This window comes from Bemisia tabaci, chromosome 8 (assembly GCF_918797505.1).
Source record: "Bemisia tabaci chromosome 8, PGI_BMITA_v3".
In the NCBI taxonomy this organism is placed as follows: domain Eukaryota; kingdom Metazoa; phylum Arthropoda; class Insecta; order Hemiptera; family Aleyrodidae; genus Bemisia; species Bemisia tabaci.
Window position 1 is genome coordinate 45417902 of NC_092800.1, and position 20360 is coordinate 45438261.

Below are 20360 nucleotides of genomic sequence, written 5' to 3' on the forward strand. Positions count from 1 at the left end.
CATCGACATTCGAGGTCGTCATATTTTCAGTCTGCAAAGTCTGTCACGCTAAAATTTATCGTCCGATTTGAGTTGACTGCTTTATAGTTTTTTTAATGAGTGAGGCGTCTGAATTTACGTATCAAAAAACTTTCGTATCTCTGTTAGAAGTTCCTTTAAGTAACTTTTTTCGCCCGAATTGTTTCCTGCGAGAAATTTTAATGAGAAACCCTATATTTAAATGCCTATACACTTGTATCTTGGCTAGTCATCCATTAATTTTGCAGATTGTGAGATTAGACGTGAATTTCTGACTTTTTTAATGTGTTCATCCTGTACTTTGACATGTTTTTTCATGACACAATTTTTCAGCAGACACATTGTTATACATCTGAAAGAAGGAGAGTGTTGTCTTAGTCCGATTTGTCTCAAGTTTTTAGATACGTAATCCGAAAACTACAGAGATCCATATGACCTCAACTTCGGGTCCCACGCAAGATGTTTTTTTCTCCGTGAATTTTCCCGAAAATTCGTGATTTAATGAAGGAAATTTGGCAACGGCTGAAGGTTAATACGGCATTGTTCCTTAGCACGGCGGAACGGTAAGCAAGAAAAAAACTACCGCCAGTCAACTTCTAAGGCCCCAGATCGAACGACTTGAAGTTTTAAGTAATTATTTAATGGAGCGATCACATTTGCATAAAAAACCTCTTTAATTGACGATCCCGTTGTTCCTCCTTTTAGTTAAAGATTAATTCACAGCCAAAGCTTTTAGCTGGAGACAAGCGTCAGGGATCAAGGGCTCTCGAGGAAGGGAAAGTTTTTTTGCGTCTTAGTCCCAACTCTTTCGGATCCATGACGTCAAGACAGTCCGTCCATAGTCGAATCGAATTGAATATTAATTAAAGAAACTACCTGTGCTGCTGTTTTCATAATTGGACCTCATTTCGCAATAGGAAACTACTATTTGTGGCTCATTTCAAACACATTTGCCATTAGCATATCAATGCAGATAGGCGCGTATGGATGAGTCAAAAATAGTAGTCTTCGCCAAAATTATCTCATTTCCAACCTCGTAACAACAACGGAGATAAGATTTATTCGGATCGGTGTGAAAAAAAATAAATCACTATCTACAGCTTTGCTATGCTAAGGAAAAACGCTTGATGAACTTTCGAGAGTTGCCAAATTGCCCCGGATAAAACATGTATTTTTGAAAACGATTATGCGTATTTTTCCTTGAAATTTTCAGACATTTTAGACGAAATTGCAAACAAAACTGTCTGAAAACATTGGAGCAAAAACTTCACGATTTTCCTCGTCAATTAACGTTTTATTGAAGGAAATGTGGCGAAAGGTTCATACGGCGTTCTTCTCTCGCACGGCAGAGCTGTTCACCGCCATTTCTTAGCTTAGCATAATCTTTCATTTAGCCAATAGGTCTTTTGACAAAATCTGCTTTAAAGTTGTATGTTGCCTTTATAAAGTTTTACGTAGAGACATGTTTACGCAACGCGATTACACTAGAAAAATTGGGATATTGAATTAACACCCTGTTAAAAATATATTTGAAGACCTCAAAATGTTTGCGTTAACTAACACATATTTACTTGTTTCGCTTACTTTTAACTTAACATATAATGTCATTTACAGAAGCAATTATCGCAAGTTTGCACCACTTTTCCGCATATTGTAATTATACTCCAATGGAAACAATAAATTCTAGGTCAGGCTGAATCGATTCACAGAGAATCCGAATGCATAAATTATTCTATCAACATTCAGGTGTGCGAAATCGATTTTTGTCAACGGGCAAGATTTGCAACTGGTAATTCGTATTTCTGCCTTTCAACTAATCTTGATTAATAATATTTACATCTCCCGTAAAAGTTACTTTGCTAACTTACCGCCTCAAGAATAATTCTCTTTGCAAAGTTTCGAAGAAAAAACGCCGGATTGCTTTAATCCATATACACCTGTGTGAAATTAAAATGCTCAAGCCCACCTATTCGAAAACAGAGTGTATAACCAAGTCAGAGGATCTCATATTTCATCTGAAATGACAAACAGGTAACCAATTACGCCTCCTGTGGCCGGTATTTAGACGTATTTCTTGCAAACGGAACTATGTGCATTATGAAGCGAGCCCTGTTATGTATATATCCTTATGAGTCTCAGGGCTCATGTCTTAATGCACATAGTTCAGGATGGCAGGAAAACGTCCATTTATCGTCGACTTTTTCAGTTTGTCGTGATACTGTTAGCGTCCGGTGAGAATTAAAGGATCCCGTATGTCAGAGTTAGAGAGACTAGTCTTGAGGCCTCACAGGACGGGAGTACTTCGTCAGGGGAACTCGCCACTTCAAATCCAGCTCCCTCATTTATCATAGCCAGAGTTGAAAAATCTCCCATATTCACAAGTGTATTTTTAACATGGAAAAAACGGAATTAGGAGAGTCATCCTCAAAATAAGCACAATGTTTAATGGCAAGATCGATGAATAGACGGTGAAACTACCTAAACAAACAAATGAATTATTTCCGTTTTTCAAAATTCTGGTTTTGCTTTGTCTTTTTAAGAGAGTTTGTAGAGACAAAATTTTCAAAAATAATCAAAGAATATTCTTGAGTGGTAAAAAAACCACATCAAAATCTATTATTTAAACGACTCACAATGATGAGTAATTCCTCGAGAGACGCTAGAAAAAAGACAGAAAATCTAATCACCAAACATGGCTTAGCATAATTTCACCATTAATTCACTTTCGTGCGGAAAAAGTGGACTCGTTTCTAATGTTCTATATTCAATTGTTTAATATTTTTATAAACACGATTTTGAAGATACTAAATCGTGTTTCTCGGACAAGTAAGTGTAAGAATATTCCAAAATTACAAAATTTTTATTCGCAAATAGTATCGATACTATGATTTTGTTGTGCGTTTCTAAAGACATATTTTACTAATCTTTCTTCTGGTTCCAAGTAAAAATCAGTAGAATTTTTAACCAGGAATTGCGCATCGCAACATATTTACTACTGAAAAATTGAACGGTTTTGGTCAGAATTGCAAGCTTAGAACGGAGCTCTATTCCTTCGGCTGGGAAAAACGAAATAATCAAATTAAATAAACATCCAAAATTGATCCAGTCATGATTCACTTTTTTTTGTCAAGGGCTTGCACAAAATTGAAAGGTCAAGAAAATAGCGATGAATGTTTGTATATAGAGAAAGACAGAAGAGAACCGAAGATCCAATTCCGCCATCGCCGTCTGTGTCTTTGACGATTTAAGGCTCGAGAATGTCCCCTGCTGTGTGATGAAACCTATGCGCGGTACCATGGGGCGCCTTCAACGCCGTTGGATACCACCTGCGATTACCGCGGAGGTGAAATAGTTGTATCTCGCGCCTCATCAGTGATCGAGGATTCTCACCTTTGAATGAATCTTGTCTGTTGTGAAGTTCGGTGCGTTTTTCGTCATTGCTCCTTTCCGCATTTTCAATGTGAAAGATTTTTGAAATCGGCCGTCAGATCTCGCCCCATTCTACTCACCTGGTACTTATATAATATTAAATAAGAAACGTAAGATTCAGTGATCCATTTTTCAAATTTCAGATCATTTTTCTCTTTTTCTCAGATCTCGGCTACCACCATGTAGGGCTCAGGTTTTCATCGTTTTTTTTTAAAATTTTATTTTATTTCCGACTGAAAATGACTCAGTTTTGAGTCGAAACGTCTCGGTTTTTATTAATTGTGTAGTTTAGCCTTGTTTCCCGCCCCCCCCCCCTTGTTTTTTCACTGCTATCATTGCCTCGGGCTGCTCTTGAAAATGTGTATCTATTTATCAAATTTCAACGGCCTTTACCGCACCAAACAGCAAATCTGCAATTTAGAAGTGCATCTCAAGGTTGCTGATGTGCTCGTCATCATTTTTGCGCGCAGTTCCACTTCTGAGAATTTAATTCATTTACCTAAGACTCTCGAGTGCAACAAACCCATCACAAATGGCATCCACACGCCTCAACTCTCTCCAAAAGGGTCGCCGCCCCAACTCGTCGTCTTGCGGACGAATAAACGTAAATAAATTCTAAGGTTGCAAAATTGACGCAATCACTTCTATTTTTACAAGGATGTACCCGCGTGATTTTCGCTAAAAAAATTTATGATTTTTGCATTGGATCAAAGGAAAAATCATCGAAATTTTCAAGTATTAATTTCCAAGATGCTCCTAGTAAAAAATTAATTTTCGCAGGAAAATTTGGCAACGTTAAAGTGTAGCTACGTTCTTTCGTGGGGTAAACGACGAACTGACCCGCCCCAAGACTGCCATGCTAAGGGAAAACGCCGTATGAACCTTCAGGCGTTGCCAAATTTCCTTTGATAAAACACGTCTCTCCCGGTAAAAATATGAACATTTTCCTTCCAAGTTTTCAGATAATTTTGTTCGCAATTTTATCCTAAGTTTCTGAACGTTTCAGGCGAAAATAATCATAAATTTTCCAAAAAATAAAAATTTTAGTGAAGGAAATTTGGCAACTCTCGATTGTTCATACGACGTTTTTCCTTAGCACGGCGAAAGAACCGGCTTGCATCCGAGCCGGCAACGCTTTTAACGGCACGCATTCCGACGTCTGGTCGGTAATTGAACGTATTCATGCCAAAAGGAACCATGTTGCGCGCAAAACCCTATGCACATAGCTCCTTTTAGCATAAATACGTCGGATCCTCCTTGAGAATCAGTTCAAATGGAGTCAATTTTACGTCGGGTTGACCGTGAAGAACAAAGGGAGCGGACGCGAAATCCAGGCGCTAACACGGCGAGGGCCCCTTTGACGCGGTCACCCCTGTAATAGGCTTAGCGCCCGCTTGTAATCCCCACACAACAGCACCCCGCCCCCAGCCCCCGCCTGTCCCCCCTTTCGACGCCCCGTCGTGTAAACCCGGCCACGGTTGACTGGGCCCCGGGTTAACAGATATCGCAGCTGTTTCCGGAGGCGAACGTAAACGAATTACCGCGCGATGCTCGCCCAAGCCGCGTGTCGCTTGCTCATTTGGATCCAAGATCTGGACCTTCCTTTCTTCTCGTCTTCCTCGTCTCTTAAGGGAGTCATGAGTCAAATGATGATACTTCTAACCCTTACCCAACAATCGGTTACTAAACCTTGTGTTTTTTTCTCATTATTCTTAAAGTTAGGTTCTGAAAGGACGTTTTCGAATGTCTAAAAAGTAAACGGATTTCAAATGCACTGGAATGGCGGGAAAATTGGATTGCATTTTGCAAAAAGGAACCAAGAGCATTCCAATGTTGCTCAGATTGTGCCATTTCTTTTTACATCGTAAATATAGACTGATCATCTAAACTAGTTTATCTTACCCTCAATAAACTATAATTTCAAGATGAAAATTACCCTGTAAATCTGATTTTTTGCAGGATTTCAGTAATTTTATTGCAGGGAATGCAAGTTGCACAATCTTAGCATCATTGGATTGCTCTTGGTACCTTTTTGCAAAATGCAATCCAATCATAGAAGTGATGTACTAAAGCAGTTAAAACACTCTCCTTTCATGTTCCTCTGATGTGTGTTAAAATAAAACGTATTTCAAAGTGGAATTGCTGCTATAGGTAATCAATGTCACTGATTTCGAAAAAGTTAGAAAAATTTTCGAAAATTTTCGAAATTTGAAAGTACAATATATGTGGTTCGAGTCAACTTCGTCATGAATAATTACCAAATCCGAGTGACCCACCTTCTTATTTCCTTCGTTCCTTCCTTTTTTCCCTTCTCCTTTTTTTTACTGCTTTTTTTGCCAATGAAAGGGTCCTCCAGACTTACTTTTTTTTTTTCTTGAAAAATAATTAGAAAACACCATCTCTTCTGTAGTCAGAGAAAATAATAAGGAAGAAAAACTTTTTTTTTGTTGAAAATCTACTTAGTACATCTCAAGAAAAATGTACCTAAAGTTCCTTCAAAAACCTTAATTTAAAGGAAAATCTGTTTAAAGTTTGGATTCACACAGGAATGGCGTTATCAGGTAAGCTACATCCTATATGTTTCAGGCAATCAATCCACTTGAATGTTCATGATTAAAATTAAAATATCTCAAGGGTCAGTACTGGTCAACTGACACTATGAAACAAAATGAAATAACGTATCTACGGCACGGAATAAAATCATCACCGTTTAATACCCGTGTGGAATACGGCTGCTCTTTTTCAACGCGCTCTCAAACCTGCATCTCGCAATTTGGGTGTCGGGGCAGAGTTCCTCCTCCATTCTTCCCTCTGCTTCACACGGAAATGTTCATCCGAAAGAGCTCTCACATCTACTTCAGACACTTCATCGACAAAAACCCGAGAGAGCGCACCTCAGCCCACACAATGGAGCCTTACACCGTGTGCGCGGCTTTTTGCATCTTCTAGTTTTTAAGGCGTCGTTCTTTTGTTCTGGCTCCTGGAAATGCCTTTCCACCTCTGGTGTTTTCATATCCTTTGGACGCAGAACGGAGGTGACTTTGAGGCAACCTGCTTAGCATAAGTGAAATTCCTGTCGTTGCCGAAGAAAATTCTTTGACTCTTTTTTTAATGGTAGATCGCGTTTCTTTTGATGCGGCACCGGCGAATAATGTGCAAAAATGTGGCTCGTTCAGCTACCGTTCATTTTATTCGGTTTACAAGTGGAAATTCTCTTAGAAGGGGGTAAGCTCCTGGGCGAGCATCAGAATTCAATTATTATCAATGTATCGGGCTTTTCACCAAAATTTCACACATACTATGGCATAGCACCTAAAAATTTTCAAATGCATTTTTTAGCCAAGAGATGGTGTTTCTTGAGTTCGGCAGCAAGCCAACAGGAAAATGTATCAGGGCATTATTTTGTACGTTTCCTTCCCAAAGTTTTTGCGTACGATACTATATTTGGTCTTACATGATACATATTCCTAGGCACACCACTGAAACTCCAAATTTCTCTAGAAAAATATTTAACACAGTTGTCGGGCTGAGAAAAGATGCCGAACAAGAATCCACATTTGGTCCAGAAAAACTGGTAACGTTTCTTCTTGAACTTTTCAGATTACGTTGCGTATCTGAAAATTTCAAGGAAAAAAATAATGACTTTCCTGAAAAGTACACATTTATTGATACAAATTTAGCAATATTGAATGTTCATTCGAAGTCCTTTCTTAACCCTGCTGTTAAAGCCAGCGCCCTGAAAAAACAGCCCCTGCTATGTCGGTCACAATTCCTCAGAAGCGTTCCGGCGATCCCCTACGATCTAGAAAATATAGATAGGATGAGCTCTTGAAAAAAACATCAACATTTGCAGTTTTAGTAAAACATTTTATGTCCGATCCCTTTGATTGAGTCGATCCACTGTGCGGCGCTTGTGATACTTGGGCCGGAAGGTCACCAACCTCTCCATCCCTTGGCCAGAAAGTCACGCTGGGAGCGTATACGAGCCCGAACCCGCGACTCGGCTACAACGTATGACCAGGTGGGAATCGACTGGGGTAACTCAATGAAGCGTGGGCCACGCTGGCGCTCTGGGTCGGCGCGGCGCACAATGGATCGAGTAAATAGGAGAGGTCAGACAAAATTTGGAATCTTCAAACGCTCATAACTCCGTTTGTACTAAACTCTAAGGTTCTACAAGTAGTTTCATTGGTTTTCCCGTGAAATTTGCTTCTAGAAACACCCCTTAAAGTTTAAAATGTGACGAAAAAAACATCAAAATTTGCAGTTTTATTCCAAAATTTCGTGTTCGACTTCTATAATTGGCTGGATCCAGTGTGCGGCGGGAAGCGCGAGCCTTAATCAAACCACCGAGGACCCGCTTGCAGGTTCCTGAGCCGAGTCCAGAGCGCACGACGGCCGCGGCCCGACGCGTATCCGAGAGCGGAAAAAATGAATAAAACATCGGAATTTTGAATTATTCACACACCACCCGGCCCGGCCCGGCCCGGCGCGGCGCCCAGGAGCCGGCACCCGCCACCATGAGCTCAACATACGTTTGCACTACGCTGGCTTTTGTGCACCGCCGACCGTGTTGTCGCCCCGCCAAAGAGAAATGGACTAGGCGGTCAGTCCGCTGCATTGCTAATTTGAGGCCTGGATACACGCTCAAATTTCCGTCAATTTCCGATCAAAATGATGACAAAAATGGCGGTCGAGAGCTATCTAAATGAACCACTAGACAAGGTACGAATTTCAGCATTCTGATACATGTTTCTTAACCAAAATTTCACGTAAAACACGATGCGCACAACAAAAATTACCGCCATTGACTCCTTACGAAGATATTCAATAATTCTTGATGCGTGAATTCAAACCGTCCGCTCATTAAAACTCAATGCTCTACGTGATTCACATCGCGCGCTAAACGTTTATCATGACAGTCTCTAAGATATAAAAATCTGGCAACCTCAATCTCGACACTTTGGCTCAGCTGTAGCAAACTGCTTATAGTTTGAACAACACATGGTGGGAAATGACCATTGCTCGATTGAGAAGATTGCTGATATCGTTGTAGTGCGCGATTTGACTCACGTAGAGCTTTGAGTTTCTTGTGGGCGGGCAGTTCAAATTCCTTGTAACCAATGTGAAATAAAAACGTTAATATCTTCGTTAGGAGTTGGTTTCAGTAATTTTCGTTGTATGAATCGTGTTCTACGAGAAATTCTTGTTAAGAAACTTGCATTAGAATGCTTATTAACTTCGTACCTTGTCTATAGTGGTCCATTTGAGGCCTGGATACACGCTCAAATTTCTGTCAATTTCCGATCAAAATGATGACAAAAATGGCGGTCGAGAGCAATCTAAATTGTTATTTAAAATTAATTAAAATAGCGTGTTGATTGAAATAAGCACGGTTTAGCTTTAACTGACCCTGACTAATGGTGTATCATCAACAGTGTTCGAAACTCACCTTTGAGTATCAGGAGCCATGTGGTGCATCAAGCTCGATTTTTAAGGGCCATTGAAGATTTTTTAGGGACCAGATTGACTTTTTGCCTAATACTCCGGCTTATTTGAAGGAAAGTTAGACGCAAGGTGTTTTATTTACAGAACTAGTAACTGTAACTTGGGGGAAATTTCGAAAAATCACCGAACAGAAAAATTAGGATTTTTTTTGGAGGCAGGAGGGGCAATTTTAGAGGCCGCGTTGGCGCAGAGTTTTCATTTTTTAGGCGCCATGACCGATTCCTGAGGCGCATTCGGCGCGTTAGCTCCTGTGAGTTTCGAACACTGATCATAAAAATATTTTTGAGCTCGACTTGGCGCCACCGTACGCTGTGACACGGGTGGCCTATGCTGCGCGGGGAGGCTGAGTTCGGGCTTCCGCGAAAAGTTGGAGCACGGGCCGACATGCACCGTCACTTGGGAACTTTTTCCGTTGCCTTCTCTTCCTCCCTTTAGACCGTGTACGTGCAGCCGGAGTGACGTCATAGTATCATTAACATTAATTGGATTTCGCCGAGCAAAAGTGATCTATCTACATTAAGAAATTCGAAGAATGTCGTATCTCCACGCCGCGCCCATGGGCAGCTACGCCCTTCTTCAGAACTTTCAATTTAGACGGATCACTTTTGTTCGATAACGACCTATTAACAGTTACTCGAGCTTTGATGGGACGTGTTTTGCATCTTAAACGGGTTGTTCCCGAAGGCAGATTTTAACTCTCCTGGAATGGCCTTCGAATGCGGCCGCGACATATTTTAAATTTAACCATGGGCGGAGGGGGGGGGGGGGTCATCATGGAAGAAAAAACTTGTCTCACAATCAGACAAATCTTACGGAAATCAGTCTAAGGGCCGTTCATAAAATATGTAACGCTCACCGAATGTGAGGGGCTTGGAGGACAAGGCGTATGAGTGCAATTTTTGCTCTTTCGAGATATACGTGTTTGAAGTTTCGAAATTACATGGATCTTAATGGCGGAAAGAAAGTTTAAACTGACTTTTTTATGCCTAAAAATTGGAATTCTGGAGCGAACTTCTTACCGAATATGCATTGAGAATAGTTTTCCTTGAGATCATTCATATATCAAATTTTTCAAAAACTGCACTTATGCGCCTTGTCCTCCGAGCACTTCATGTATGGCTCCCAATATGAGTCCGAATGTAATCAGAGTTACATTTTATCGTGGTTTGTAGTTTATGTTTTTTTCTTTGTAGATCATAACAGAAAAGGGATTCAGAATTAAGTGTATGTGTTGCGGGCAAATGGTCAAATCAGGTATTTAATCAAATACCTATGCAGCTATTCAAATGTTGAAAGTTCCCCAAGTTTCGATGTTTTTCTAATGAATTTTTGATTCGTCAATATTTTGAAAGTAAGAGTCCATCAAACTACAAACTATTATTGTATTCTTGTTTTCAAACGAGTACCAAATTTGAAAAAAAACGGTATTTAAAAATATGCTCTATCTCTTAAAATGAATGTTCATTTCTGAGTTAGAAACTGTACAACGCAACCAAAAATTGATACAAATTTTCAAAAATAATTCGAACCTATGCAGAGGCGGATTTACCTGCTTGCCGCTCATGGGTTGCCCGTATTTTGTCGCCCCTTCTCATTCGTTTTGAAACATCGATACAAACCATCAAGTGAACGTGACAGAGGAGTGCATAAAACGCGTTTACTCTCGTTGGGCACATTTTTTGTGAAAGCTCTGTCAACACTGACTAAAGTTCACGGAACTTTGCGCGAAAATTAAGTTCCGTAAACCTATCTCTGTGTGGACGAAGCCTTTCATTTTATCAGCAAAGAACGGAAAAAGTATGAAAGAATGAACATGAATGTGGTTTAATGATTTTAATTTCCGCCACCGCGTTTGGCGCAATGCGTGAAGTATTCATGCTATCTTGTAGGCGCTATGCTTGAAGTATTCATGCTGTCTTGTAGGCGCTATGCCTTTCACGCCGACTGCTACTGGCCGCACTATTTTTGACGCAATGCGTGAGGTATTCATGGAGTCTTGTAGGCGCTAATATGTCTTTCATGCTGACCGGCGGCGCGCCGAGGCCTTCTCCTTTCTTTCTCAAGTCCTCGTCATCATTGCTCTCTACGCCGCGCCGCGCCGCTCCAGGACAAATAGTGTGTTTGGTTTCTCTCTCAACTTCTGTCTCTTGTATCATCGAAAGACGAGCAAATTAGAAATTACCATACTTTCACTCTCAGGATATGAGAGATTTTTTCGCCTTTTCTCGTTTGTAATTTTTTTTCTGAATTAGATTTTTTTCTGAATATCTACATTTGAAAAAATTACAGCATTTGCCGCCATGGGCCGCGGCCCATGTGGCCACCCCCTGAGTCTGGTCCTGAACCAATGAAGACGAATAATGTTTTGTCCAAAATAAGCAGAAGAGACAGACTTTCAATCCGGAAGAGAATGTTTGGCATTTTACGTTTGTATTTGTCAAAATTCCTGATTTAATTACTTGCTTGCGACGAATGTAAATGCGTTAGTGCATGTATATATGAACATGCCGGTAATGTGTCTGTAGAATACATGTAAACGCATGTATGTGTGACGCGAGGACGTTGGTCGTAAAAGCGAATTCGTAGGGTTATATATCATGCGTGCTGACCTCTTTTATCGAACGCCCAATATACTGCGCTTTTACAGTCCTACTCGGATCGAATGGCGATGCAGTTAATTAGCAGCAAATGAATTCGCGGAGCCAGTTGTATCATAACGTTGACTGCACCTCAGGGAATCGTAATGATGGTGTTCATACGGTCGATAAACGGAATTCCTACGAGTCATTTGTTCGTAAACGTCAATAATTTTGCACAGTCCTCGATGATATTTCTTTCAACTGGACTACCTCCTCCTTCTCATCGCTCATAGCCAATCCCACCACTGAAGCATTGCGATTTTATGAACGGTCGCCATGTCTTTTACAGGTTGGATTTTTAACTCATCTCGTGGTCCATTCATTACAAATGAGGAGTCGTCCAAACAATATGTAATAAATTCTGAAATGAGTGAAAATTACACTATTTTCAAGACTTCAAATCGATCCAAATCGCAGGTTACTCTGAAACATCGCATCATGAAGAAAGTGGTATGCGGGTCGATCAATGAAATTATAGACTAAGCTATAGACAGAGAAGACATGTAGGAGTATAGAGCGATCCTATAAGTTGAAATGAGTGCTTGTTATAGACTAAGGGGGTAAATGATGGACTAATTATCGGATCTCTCGTGGGTTGCCGTTAGTTAGTCTATTACCTACCTCCTTTGTCCATTGCAACCACTCGCTTCCACCAATAGGATCCCTCCATATCCTTTTTGTCTTCTTTGTCTATAGCTTTGTCTATCAATTTCAATAATCAGCCCGCTGGCCGAACTTGTGTAGGTATAGGTATACTCTTGTTTTCCTCCTAGCTGAGGAAACGGGTCTTTTGTGATTGATTTATCATTCTTTCGAGTACCAAATGGCAATGAAAAGTGAAATTGCAAGGCATTTTCTCATTATCAGCTTTTTCAACTTAAATCCTAAAAATTATGTTTGATGTTATATTCTATTGTCTTGAAGGAAACGATATATCAAACCACTATCGAATGCGATCCATTCAAGGCGAAAATGCAGTGTACGACGTAAGAGTATCTGTAACGTTAAACGCAAGACCCCGAGGCTGGAAGGGGGAGAGCGGGGGACAGATGGAGGGCGCGACCGTTGTGACCCAATTGCGGGGCGGCCCACAGTGGATCAAGTCAATCAAGGAAGTCGGACATAAAATCTTTAACTATAAATTCAAATTTTGTTATTTATTTCGTCACATTTTAAATTTTAAGGGGTGCTACTGATAGAAAATTTCACGAGGAAACCAATGAACCACTTTCAGAACCTCACAATTTTTTTGAGGGTTACAACACCTCACCTCAAAAACAGAGTTACAACACGGTTGCCACAGTCAGGAAATACTGGTAAAACCGGGAAATATCAGGGAATTCTTGAAAGGTCAGAGAAAACCTGGAAATGTCAGGGAAATCCTTAAGTCACCTCTTTTTGCTTTCTACGAAAGGTTTGACGTTTCGAACAACCAATTCGCCTAAAAACTATCTGTAATTATGTCGTTTGGCCATCTGGCATATCTTCAATTGTCAGGGAATTTCACCAAAATGTGTCAGGGAAATGTCTGGGAATTTCATCTTCTAAATTCTGTGGCAATCCTGTTACAAGCTTTTGAAGTTTCCAAATTGTGCCCGACCCTTTCTATTGATGAATCCACTGTGCGGCCGGGGGGCCCGGGGCGACGCGATGTGTAACTGCGAATTCAATCACTCGTAAATATGAGCGAGTCGCGGGGCCGTGGGGGGGTGGTATGGGGGGGGGGGGGGAGGCTGGCTGGCTCCGGGCCGCTAATCCACGCTGACGCGGATGAAGCGTTTTTAATCACTTTAGCGCTGCCCGATTGGATTACGGCCGCCCAATAAGCTCGCCTTTAAATTGCAATCCCGATGTCGTTCCCGTTGCAGGCCCGCCCGTTTTGTCTTTTGTTTTTCGTCGCCGTTGCCGGGCTAGGCAGTAAAAATAAGTGTGATCGAGAGTGGCCGGGATCGAGATGGAAAGTGAAATTTCAAAAGGCTCGAATAAATTTCACAAAAGTTGAAATTTATTAATTTTTTTTCGAATTATCGATTGAACCTTCGGAGGTCTGAAAGCGTTTCAGATGGTCTTTCTGTTGATGCTGCGGTGTTATGCTACTCTATACTGAAGGTGCCAAGCACAAAGAGGGGGCAAAAAGGGCAGTTTAGAGAGAAAAACCCCGACCGAACCTCTAAACTAAACGAAAACATTTGCAACGCGCGAATGTTTTAGGCTTGGGGTAAAACATTTCAAAATTTAGAACCACTGTTTCTAGGCGTTTCTTAGCCTCCTAAATGTATCCCCAGAAGTTGCATTATATTTCATGAAATTTCATTTGAATAAATTTCATGAAATTTTCCATCTCTGGCGGGGATGGAGGCAAGTTCCGAAAAAGGTCAATACTGCCGTGCTGAGGAAGAACGCCGTATGAACATTCGGGAGTTGCCAAATTTCCCTTGATAAAACTTATTTTTTTGAAAAAATGTATGCATATTTTTCCTTGAAATTTTCAGATATTTTGGATTTAATTGCAGTGTGTAAAATTGTTTGAAAATTTGAGAAAATAATATTCACAATTTTCCAGTAATTTTGGTTTTTATCGTAAGAAACTTGGCATCGTCTGAAGGCTCATACGGCATTCTTCCTTAGCACGGCAGAATAATCTGCTCCTGGTTTGAAGACTCAGCCTAAATTTTTTTGGCGCATAGGAAATCCGAACATTTCATTGTGTGATAAGGACGTGAATGTATGGCTGTTTCGGCTCGATCTTCCATTTTTCTATATGACGTGTGATGACCGATTTCTCTCTTCTTTTTTGCAGGAACGTCCGAGAACGAAGTGACGAACAAGATCAAAACTTTCAACTGCCTGCTGGCTCGGCAGATGTGTTTTGACGACCCCTCGTGTGCCCCGATCCTGGAAACAGTTCCTCGAGTTTGCGGTGCTGAAAGTGGTGAGTTTTTGCTTCATTCCCTTGACTTTCGTCTTATAACGTGTTTAAAGTCTTTAAGTTTAGCCTGCAGCATTTATTTGCAGCTCATAACATCTTAAAACAGATCGTCTACTGTCTTGCATAAGGATTTCCTCGATTTTCCTCGATTTCATCAGGACTTGAGGAAAAATCTGTATGTTGGAGTTTTTTGCCAACGTGCGTTAAAAATTCAGCATTAAGCTGAAAATCTCAAAACAGAGGGAAAAGCTCATTTGAGCACAGTTCTCCCTCAAAGAGATACGCTGTTTGGTGCAACACTAGTTACGTCCATTCAACTGCGCTCAAATGAGCTTCTTCCCTCCGTATTGAGATTTTCAGCTTGATGCTGAATTTTTAACGCACATTGAAAAAAAACTCCAACATTCTGTCTTACGACCCGTGCGTCCACCGCAATCAGTTTGTTTAAATACCGGTCGTAAAATCAGGATTTGAGATAATTCAGCCGTCTGATTGAATTTTTCTGCGCTTATCATACACTTATGAAGAAATTTTAATTTTCTCACCAAAGAATCAAGATTTGAAAAATTATGAAATCAGGATTTAGGAGTCAAAAATCAGGAAAAATCAGGATTTGATCGAGATTTCCCAAAATGAAAAAAAAACTAGACACCCGGTCTACACTTATGAAGAAATTTTAATTTTCTCACCAAAAAATCAGGATTTGGAAAAATTATGAAATAAGGATTTAGCAGTCAAAAATCAGGAAAAATCAGGATTCGATCGGGATTTCCCAAAATGAAAAAACTAGACACCTGGTCTACACTTATGAAGAAATTTTAATTTTCTCACCAAAACATCAGGATTTGGAAAAATTATGAAATCAGGATTTAGCAGTCAAAAATCAGGATTTGATCGGGATTTCCCAAAATGAAAAAACTAGACACCCGGTCTAAAACTAGAACGACAAAAAGTACCATGGCTGAGGAAAATGTGTCGGATACGAGGTTTTTTAGCGGGTGAACCGCATCCGAAGAATCTCTCGGCCGCGATTTCTTGACGCGAGCGAGTTCGATGGAGCGGGACCGAAGGAGGTCTCCGCTGGGAGCGACGCTCCCAAGAACTGGGTTAGTATTCAGACGGATCTCCGCAGAGGAGAAAACTAGGCTATGCTGCCATGCTCAAGAGAAACGCAGTATCAGCTTTCCGGTGAAGTGAAATTCCCTTCGATGAAAGATACTTTTTTGGCGAAACTTGTGAAGATTTGAATGTCATTTTGCAACAAGGAACTAAAATTTCTGAGCCTCCTATTTTTTTCTAAAAAGCACCTATCTCCATGGCGGAGCGAATGGCAAGTACGTTGTTTCTAAAGTGAACCGAAAATTGTAGTTACTTTTTGCAAAAGACGTTTTTAGACGCTCTTTGAGCACTTTCAGGTGAAGCGATAAAAATTTGCATTCAAATTCTCCATTTTAATCATAAACATTTAAATTTGCCAAGGTGTTGATTCAACTATCCCTTTACGTTTCTTGTATTCCTCGGAAAATTTCCTGGAGAAAACATAAGCATGATGCGCAGTGCTGAGACGAAGATTTGGCAACATTAGAATGTTGATACGGCGTTTTTACTTAGCAATGCTGCATGGTATCCGTCTCTGGAGATGAGCCCCGAACAGCTCCAAGTTCCAAGTCGTTGATTCTTGCGTCAAAACTCGTCCTACTTCCCCGCGAGGTCTTCCTTTCATGCTCCAGTTCTCTCGCTCCAAATCGCGTCCCATTCCGCACTCTTTGAGCCCTGTTTCTCTTGAATCCAATCAGGAGACACATATTATATTTTTCTCCTGATTAGACGCAAAATGCAGCAAAATTTTGGATATGAGTGGCAAAGTCATCCATTTGTCAAAATATTGTTTGAATTAATCACTTTACCTTGAGTCATGTTCTTCTTAAGAAGTGAGCAGTGCTGTATTTTACCGAAGATTCCGGGCTTCCCAATATTAATTCTGATTTTCAAAAGTTCCGGAAAAAATCTCAAAGTACGCCCGGAATTTAGTTCAAAAAATCATCTAATTTGACACAAAAATCAATAAATTTGATCAAATAATCGGTCAAACTGACGTGTAAACCCGAAATTCTGCGAAAATTACGAAAATAGCTGAAAATTCCGGATTATTACGAGAACTCCGAGGATTTCCTGTAAAGTTCCGAACTTTGAAAATAATTTCAGGAAATGGCAGCACTGGAAACAAGAACTCTAATAACGAAGAATGAACCACTAGATGAGGTGCAAATTTTAGCATTATAAAAAAATATGTTGAAAATATTAAAAAAATGTACTATTAAAATATAAGTCTTCTCATCAAAATTTTACTTGAAAATTATTATTGCAAGCAAGTCAAGTAGACTCTGGTATTTCGTGAGAGCGGGAAATTCAAATTTGTCGTAACCAGTGCCGAATGGCGCCAAGCACAAGGGAAGAATTTCATGAGCCCCCCTGCGCCGTTCGCAGCGCGAATGGCGAACGACCCTCGCCTTCATAATAACATTTCATGTAGCGTTGAGAGTTCACTAATTACTTCACGCGACCAGTGTGTAATTTTATAAGTCGAAAATTTAAAAAAAATTGTTTACACCATACACGAGTCTCTCCGTCGGGGAGCCCTCCCCGCAAGAAATCGTTCACCATACCCGTCCGCCGGGATAGCCGCGGCGCGCGGCATGCTGCCAGCTCGAAACGCGCACCGACGCCTACAAACCTAAGGGGATACTTCACGCATTGCGCAATGCGCGAAGTATCCCTTTAGGTTTGTAGGCGCCGATGTGTGTTCCGAGCTCGCAGCACGCCGCACGCCGCGCCGCAGAGTGCCTTTTAAAATGTAAGACTCAAAAAACATCAGTTACGAATTTTCGTGATCTATCAATCATTATTCGACTTATTTCTTCCTGTTCTTGAGTTTTGGACCATAGTGCGCCGCGAACGGTGGCGCTCACGAAATTCTCCCCTGTGCTCAATCGGCCGCATGAAACGTTGATATCTTGGTTCGAGACTAATTTCAGTGGCTATCTAATTTCGGTAATAGAACTAATTTCAGTAGTTAATCGCGTTTGAAGTTAAATTTTGAAGAGGAAACAATTTAGAATGCTTAGAGTCGCAGCTTGTCTAGTGCGGTTTATTTTAGACAGAAACAGGACAGTCATATCTCTGTCAAAAATTTACATTGTTTTAATCAATTTTCTTACCTTGGGTTTTGTCCCTTCGCCCAAGAAACACTTTTTTCTGTGACGTTAAAATAAAGTAATCGCTGTTGTCTGAGGCATCAGCGACGGCGTTAAGAGCCTTTTTTTCGTAAGTAACGCTGAGGATTCAACTCGTGGGGCGTGAATGAAAGTGCGCGTAACGTCGAAACCGCAGGATATATTGGGGTGGAGGTAGAAGGTGTTGATGCGTGGTTTAAGGGTGGTTTTGAATGAGATGGCGGCCTTGGCGCGTGAATGTTCCCTTTCACCCTTTGCTCATCCCTTTTGCTCGTCCCTCGGACGCCTTTCCTTTCCTGGCACACCAGACTCTTTCAGCCCGGAACCCTCTCATTACCGCGGTTTTTTTTTCGTTTCCTTACCTCGCGTCTTGTCAGCGGCACTGCCGTGGTTAGGAAGAACACCTTGTGAACATCCAGATGTTGCTAAATTTCTCTCAATTATACGATATTTTTAAGGCAAGTTATGGGTACATTTCCTGAAAATTTTCCGATACTTCTGATGAAATTGCGAAAGAAATTCTGTACAAAATTAAGATAAGTATATTTGCAAGAAATTCGTGTTTTATCAAAGGACTTTTGCAACGTTCGAATGTTCGTGCGGTGTTTTTCCGTAGCACGTCACAGCGTTGCTCCTACCTACTGCCGTGCTAAGGAAGAACGCCGTATGAATATTCGAGAGTTGCCAAATTGCCTCGGCTAAAACATGTAGTTTTAAACGAAAATTATACGCATTTTTTCTTGAAATTTTCAGACGTTTTAGATTAAATTACATACAAATTATCCAAAAAATTTGGAAAATAATATTCAATATTTTCCCAGTAATTTCGGTTTTTATCGGAATAAACTTGGCAACGTCTCAAAGCTCATACGGCGTTTTTCCTTAGCACGGCAGCATTCTACGCTTCATCATATGCCATCATTATATCTAAGGGCGCTTTCAAGTATTGCGTAATAACCCACCAAGGCCGTTTTCATTGTCCTTTCATATCCAGCTTCTTAGCGGGGCGTCGTGTGGTTTACAATGTGATCAAATGAGGTCATGAACAAACACACGATCTCGCGAACTGTTTTAAGTGTTGACCTCCGGAAGTCTTTTCTACATTGAAAAGAAAACAGAAGGGTTGAACTACTAAAATATGCTGTCTCTCAGCTGTATGATAGTCGAAAATTGTATGAAACTGTATGAAAATTCGTAAACCAATTCAAAAGTGGCACGATTCGTCGTTTCTCGGAGGTAAGAATGTAACTTCATTCCAAGGTTGTAAAATGAGCTCAAAAATTCCATTTTTTACAAGAATGAACCTGAAATATTTTTGTTCAAAATTTGTTTGAATTTCGCACGAGATCAGGAGAAAAACCAATGAAATTTTCAATGAGAAATGCCCAAGATTTCTCCTTGTGAAAATGCAATTCGCGAGGGAAAATTTGGCAACATTGAAATGCAGTTACGTTCTTTCGTGAGGGAAACTACGAATGATCATTTACTATGAATGGACGTATATGCTAAATGGAACTATGTGCGAGTGGAAAGATGGGGTGTGCTCGGTAGTTGAGGGCCATAAGAATGAATAGGGATTTTAAAGCGTCAGTGACATCAGCGGCCACGAAGCTGTCTCCATTGTCGTTCTTACTCGGCTTTTACTCATGAGCCCTGTCCACAACGCACTTCTCACATGTCCACGGCTCATGAGTTAGCGTTGAATTCTTTTGGATTTAATGTCAAATTCCGCTTTTCCATTTTCTCAAAAGGAACTGTATCCACTTTTACATTGTTTCTTATCCAGCTCACCACGAGCACACCCCATCTTTCCATTTCCATATAGTTCCTTTTAGCATAAATACGTCCAAACATGCGAATAGTCATATCGTCACCTTTCAGGCAAAGTATCACAAGCGCCATGCGACGTTTAAACATTTCCGCCGCCATTATATTTTTTTACAGAGAAATTGTTCAACGAAGCTGTCCGAAAATTACACGGAATTTTCTTTGTGCTGCCGATAAAATTTAGTGAAATTTTCGAACAGATTCAACCAACAATTTCTCAGTAAAAAAATAAAATGGCGGCGGAAATTTTTAAACGTCGCATGGCGCTTGTGATGTTTTGCCTGGAAGGTGACGATATGTATTCACTCGTTAAATAGGTGTTGAAGCTCCATAAAGATCACCCCTGCGTTCAGTTATCACTTGGAAGGTTTCCTTTTTCAACGGATATTAATTAAATTCCAAACACTTGCGAATTTTCCATCCTGGCGTTGCTAGGCGTTGATTGTTTGCCATCAAGATTCGAAACTATCCCCGATCCTGCTTTTTCTGAAGTTAATTAAAAGGCTGGTCAATACCTACCGCACTCATGAGAAGAAATGGCGTGAAGAGCCGTTTCGTTGGTCTTTCGCCGTGGCTACTCCCATCCGCCTTTCGCTCTCTTTCCCCCTTCTCATTTTCTGCTGCACCTAGCCCGTATTTAAATGGCCTTATTAGGCCGCCGCCGCCGCAGCAAGACGGTGGAGTGTGCAGTCTGTTTTAAATGGTCCTTTTCAGGGAGTGTGCCAACGAACCGTTGACCTCGCTCGCAGATTTGCCACACCGCACGGAATATCTCGA

General features: G+C 40.8%; 1 protein-coding gene across 3 annotated transcripts in view; it reads left to right on the forward strand.

The window, feature by feature from the left end:
* Positions 1–20360, forward strand: part of Gfrl (Glial cell line-derived neurotrophic family receptor-like) — a 387984-nt gene that overhangs the window by 198283 nt on the left and 169341 nt on the right. For all 3 annotated transcript variants that reach the window (XM_072303694.1, XM_072303696.1, XM_072303695.1), the window contains exon 2: positions 14395–14526. In XM_072303694.1, coding sequence (XP_072159795.1) covers positions 14395–14526 — 132 coding nt within the window. The remainder of the gene's footprint in view (positions 1–14394; positions 14527–20360) is intronic.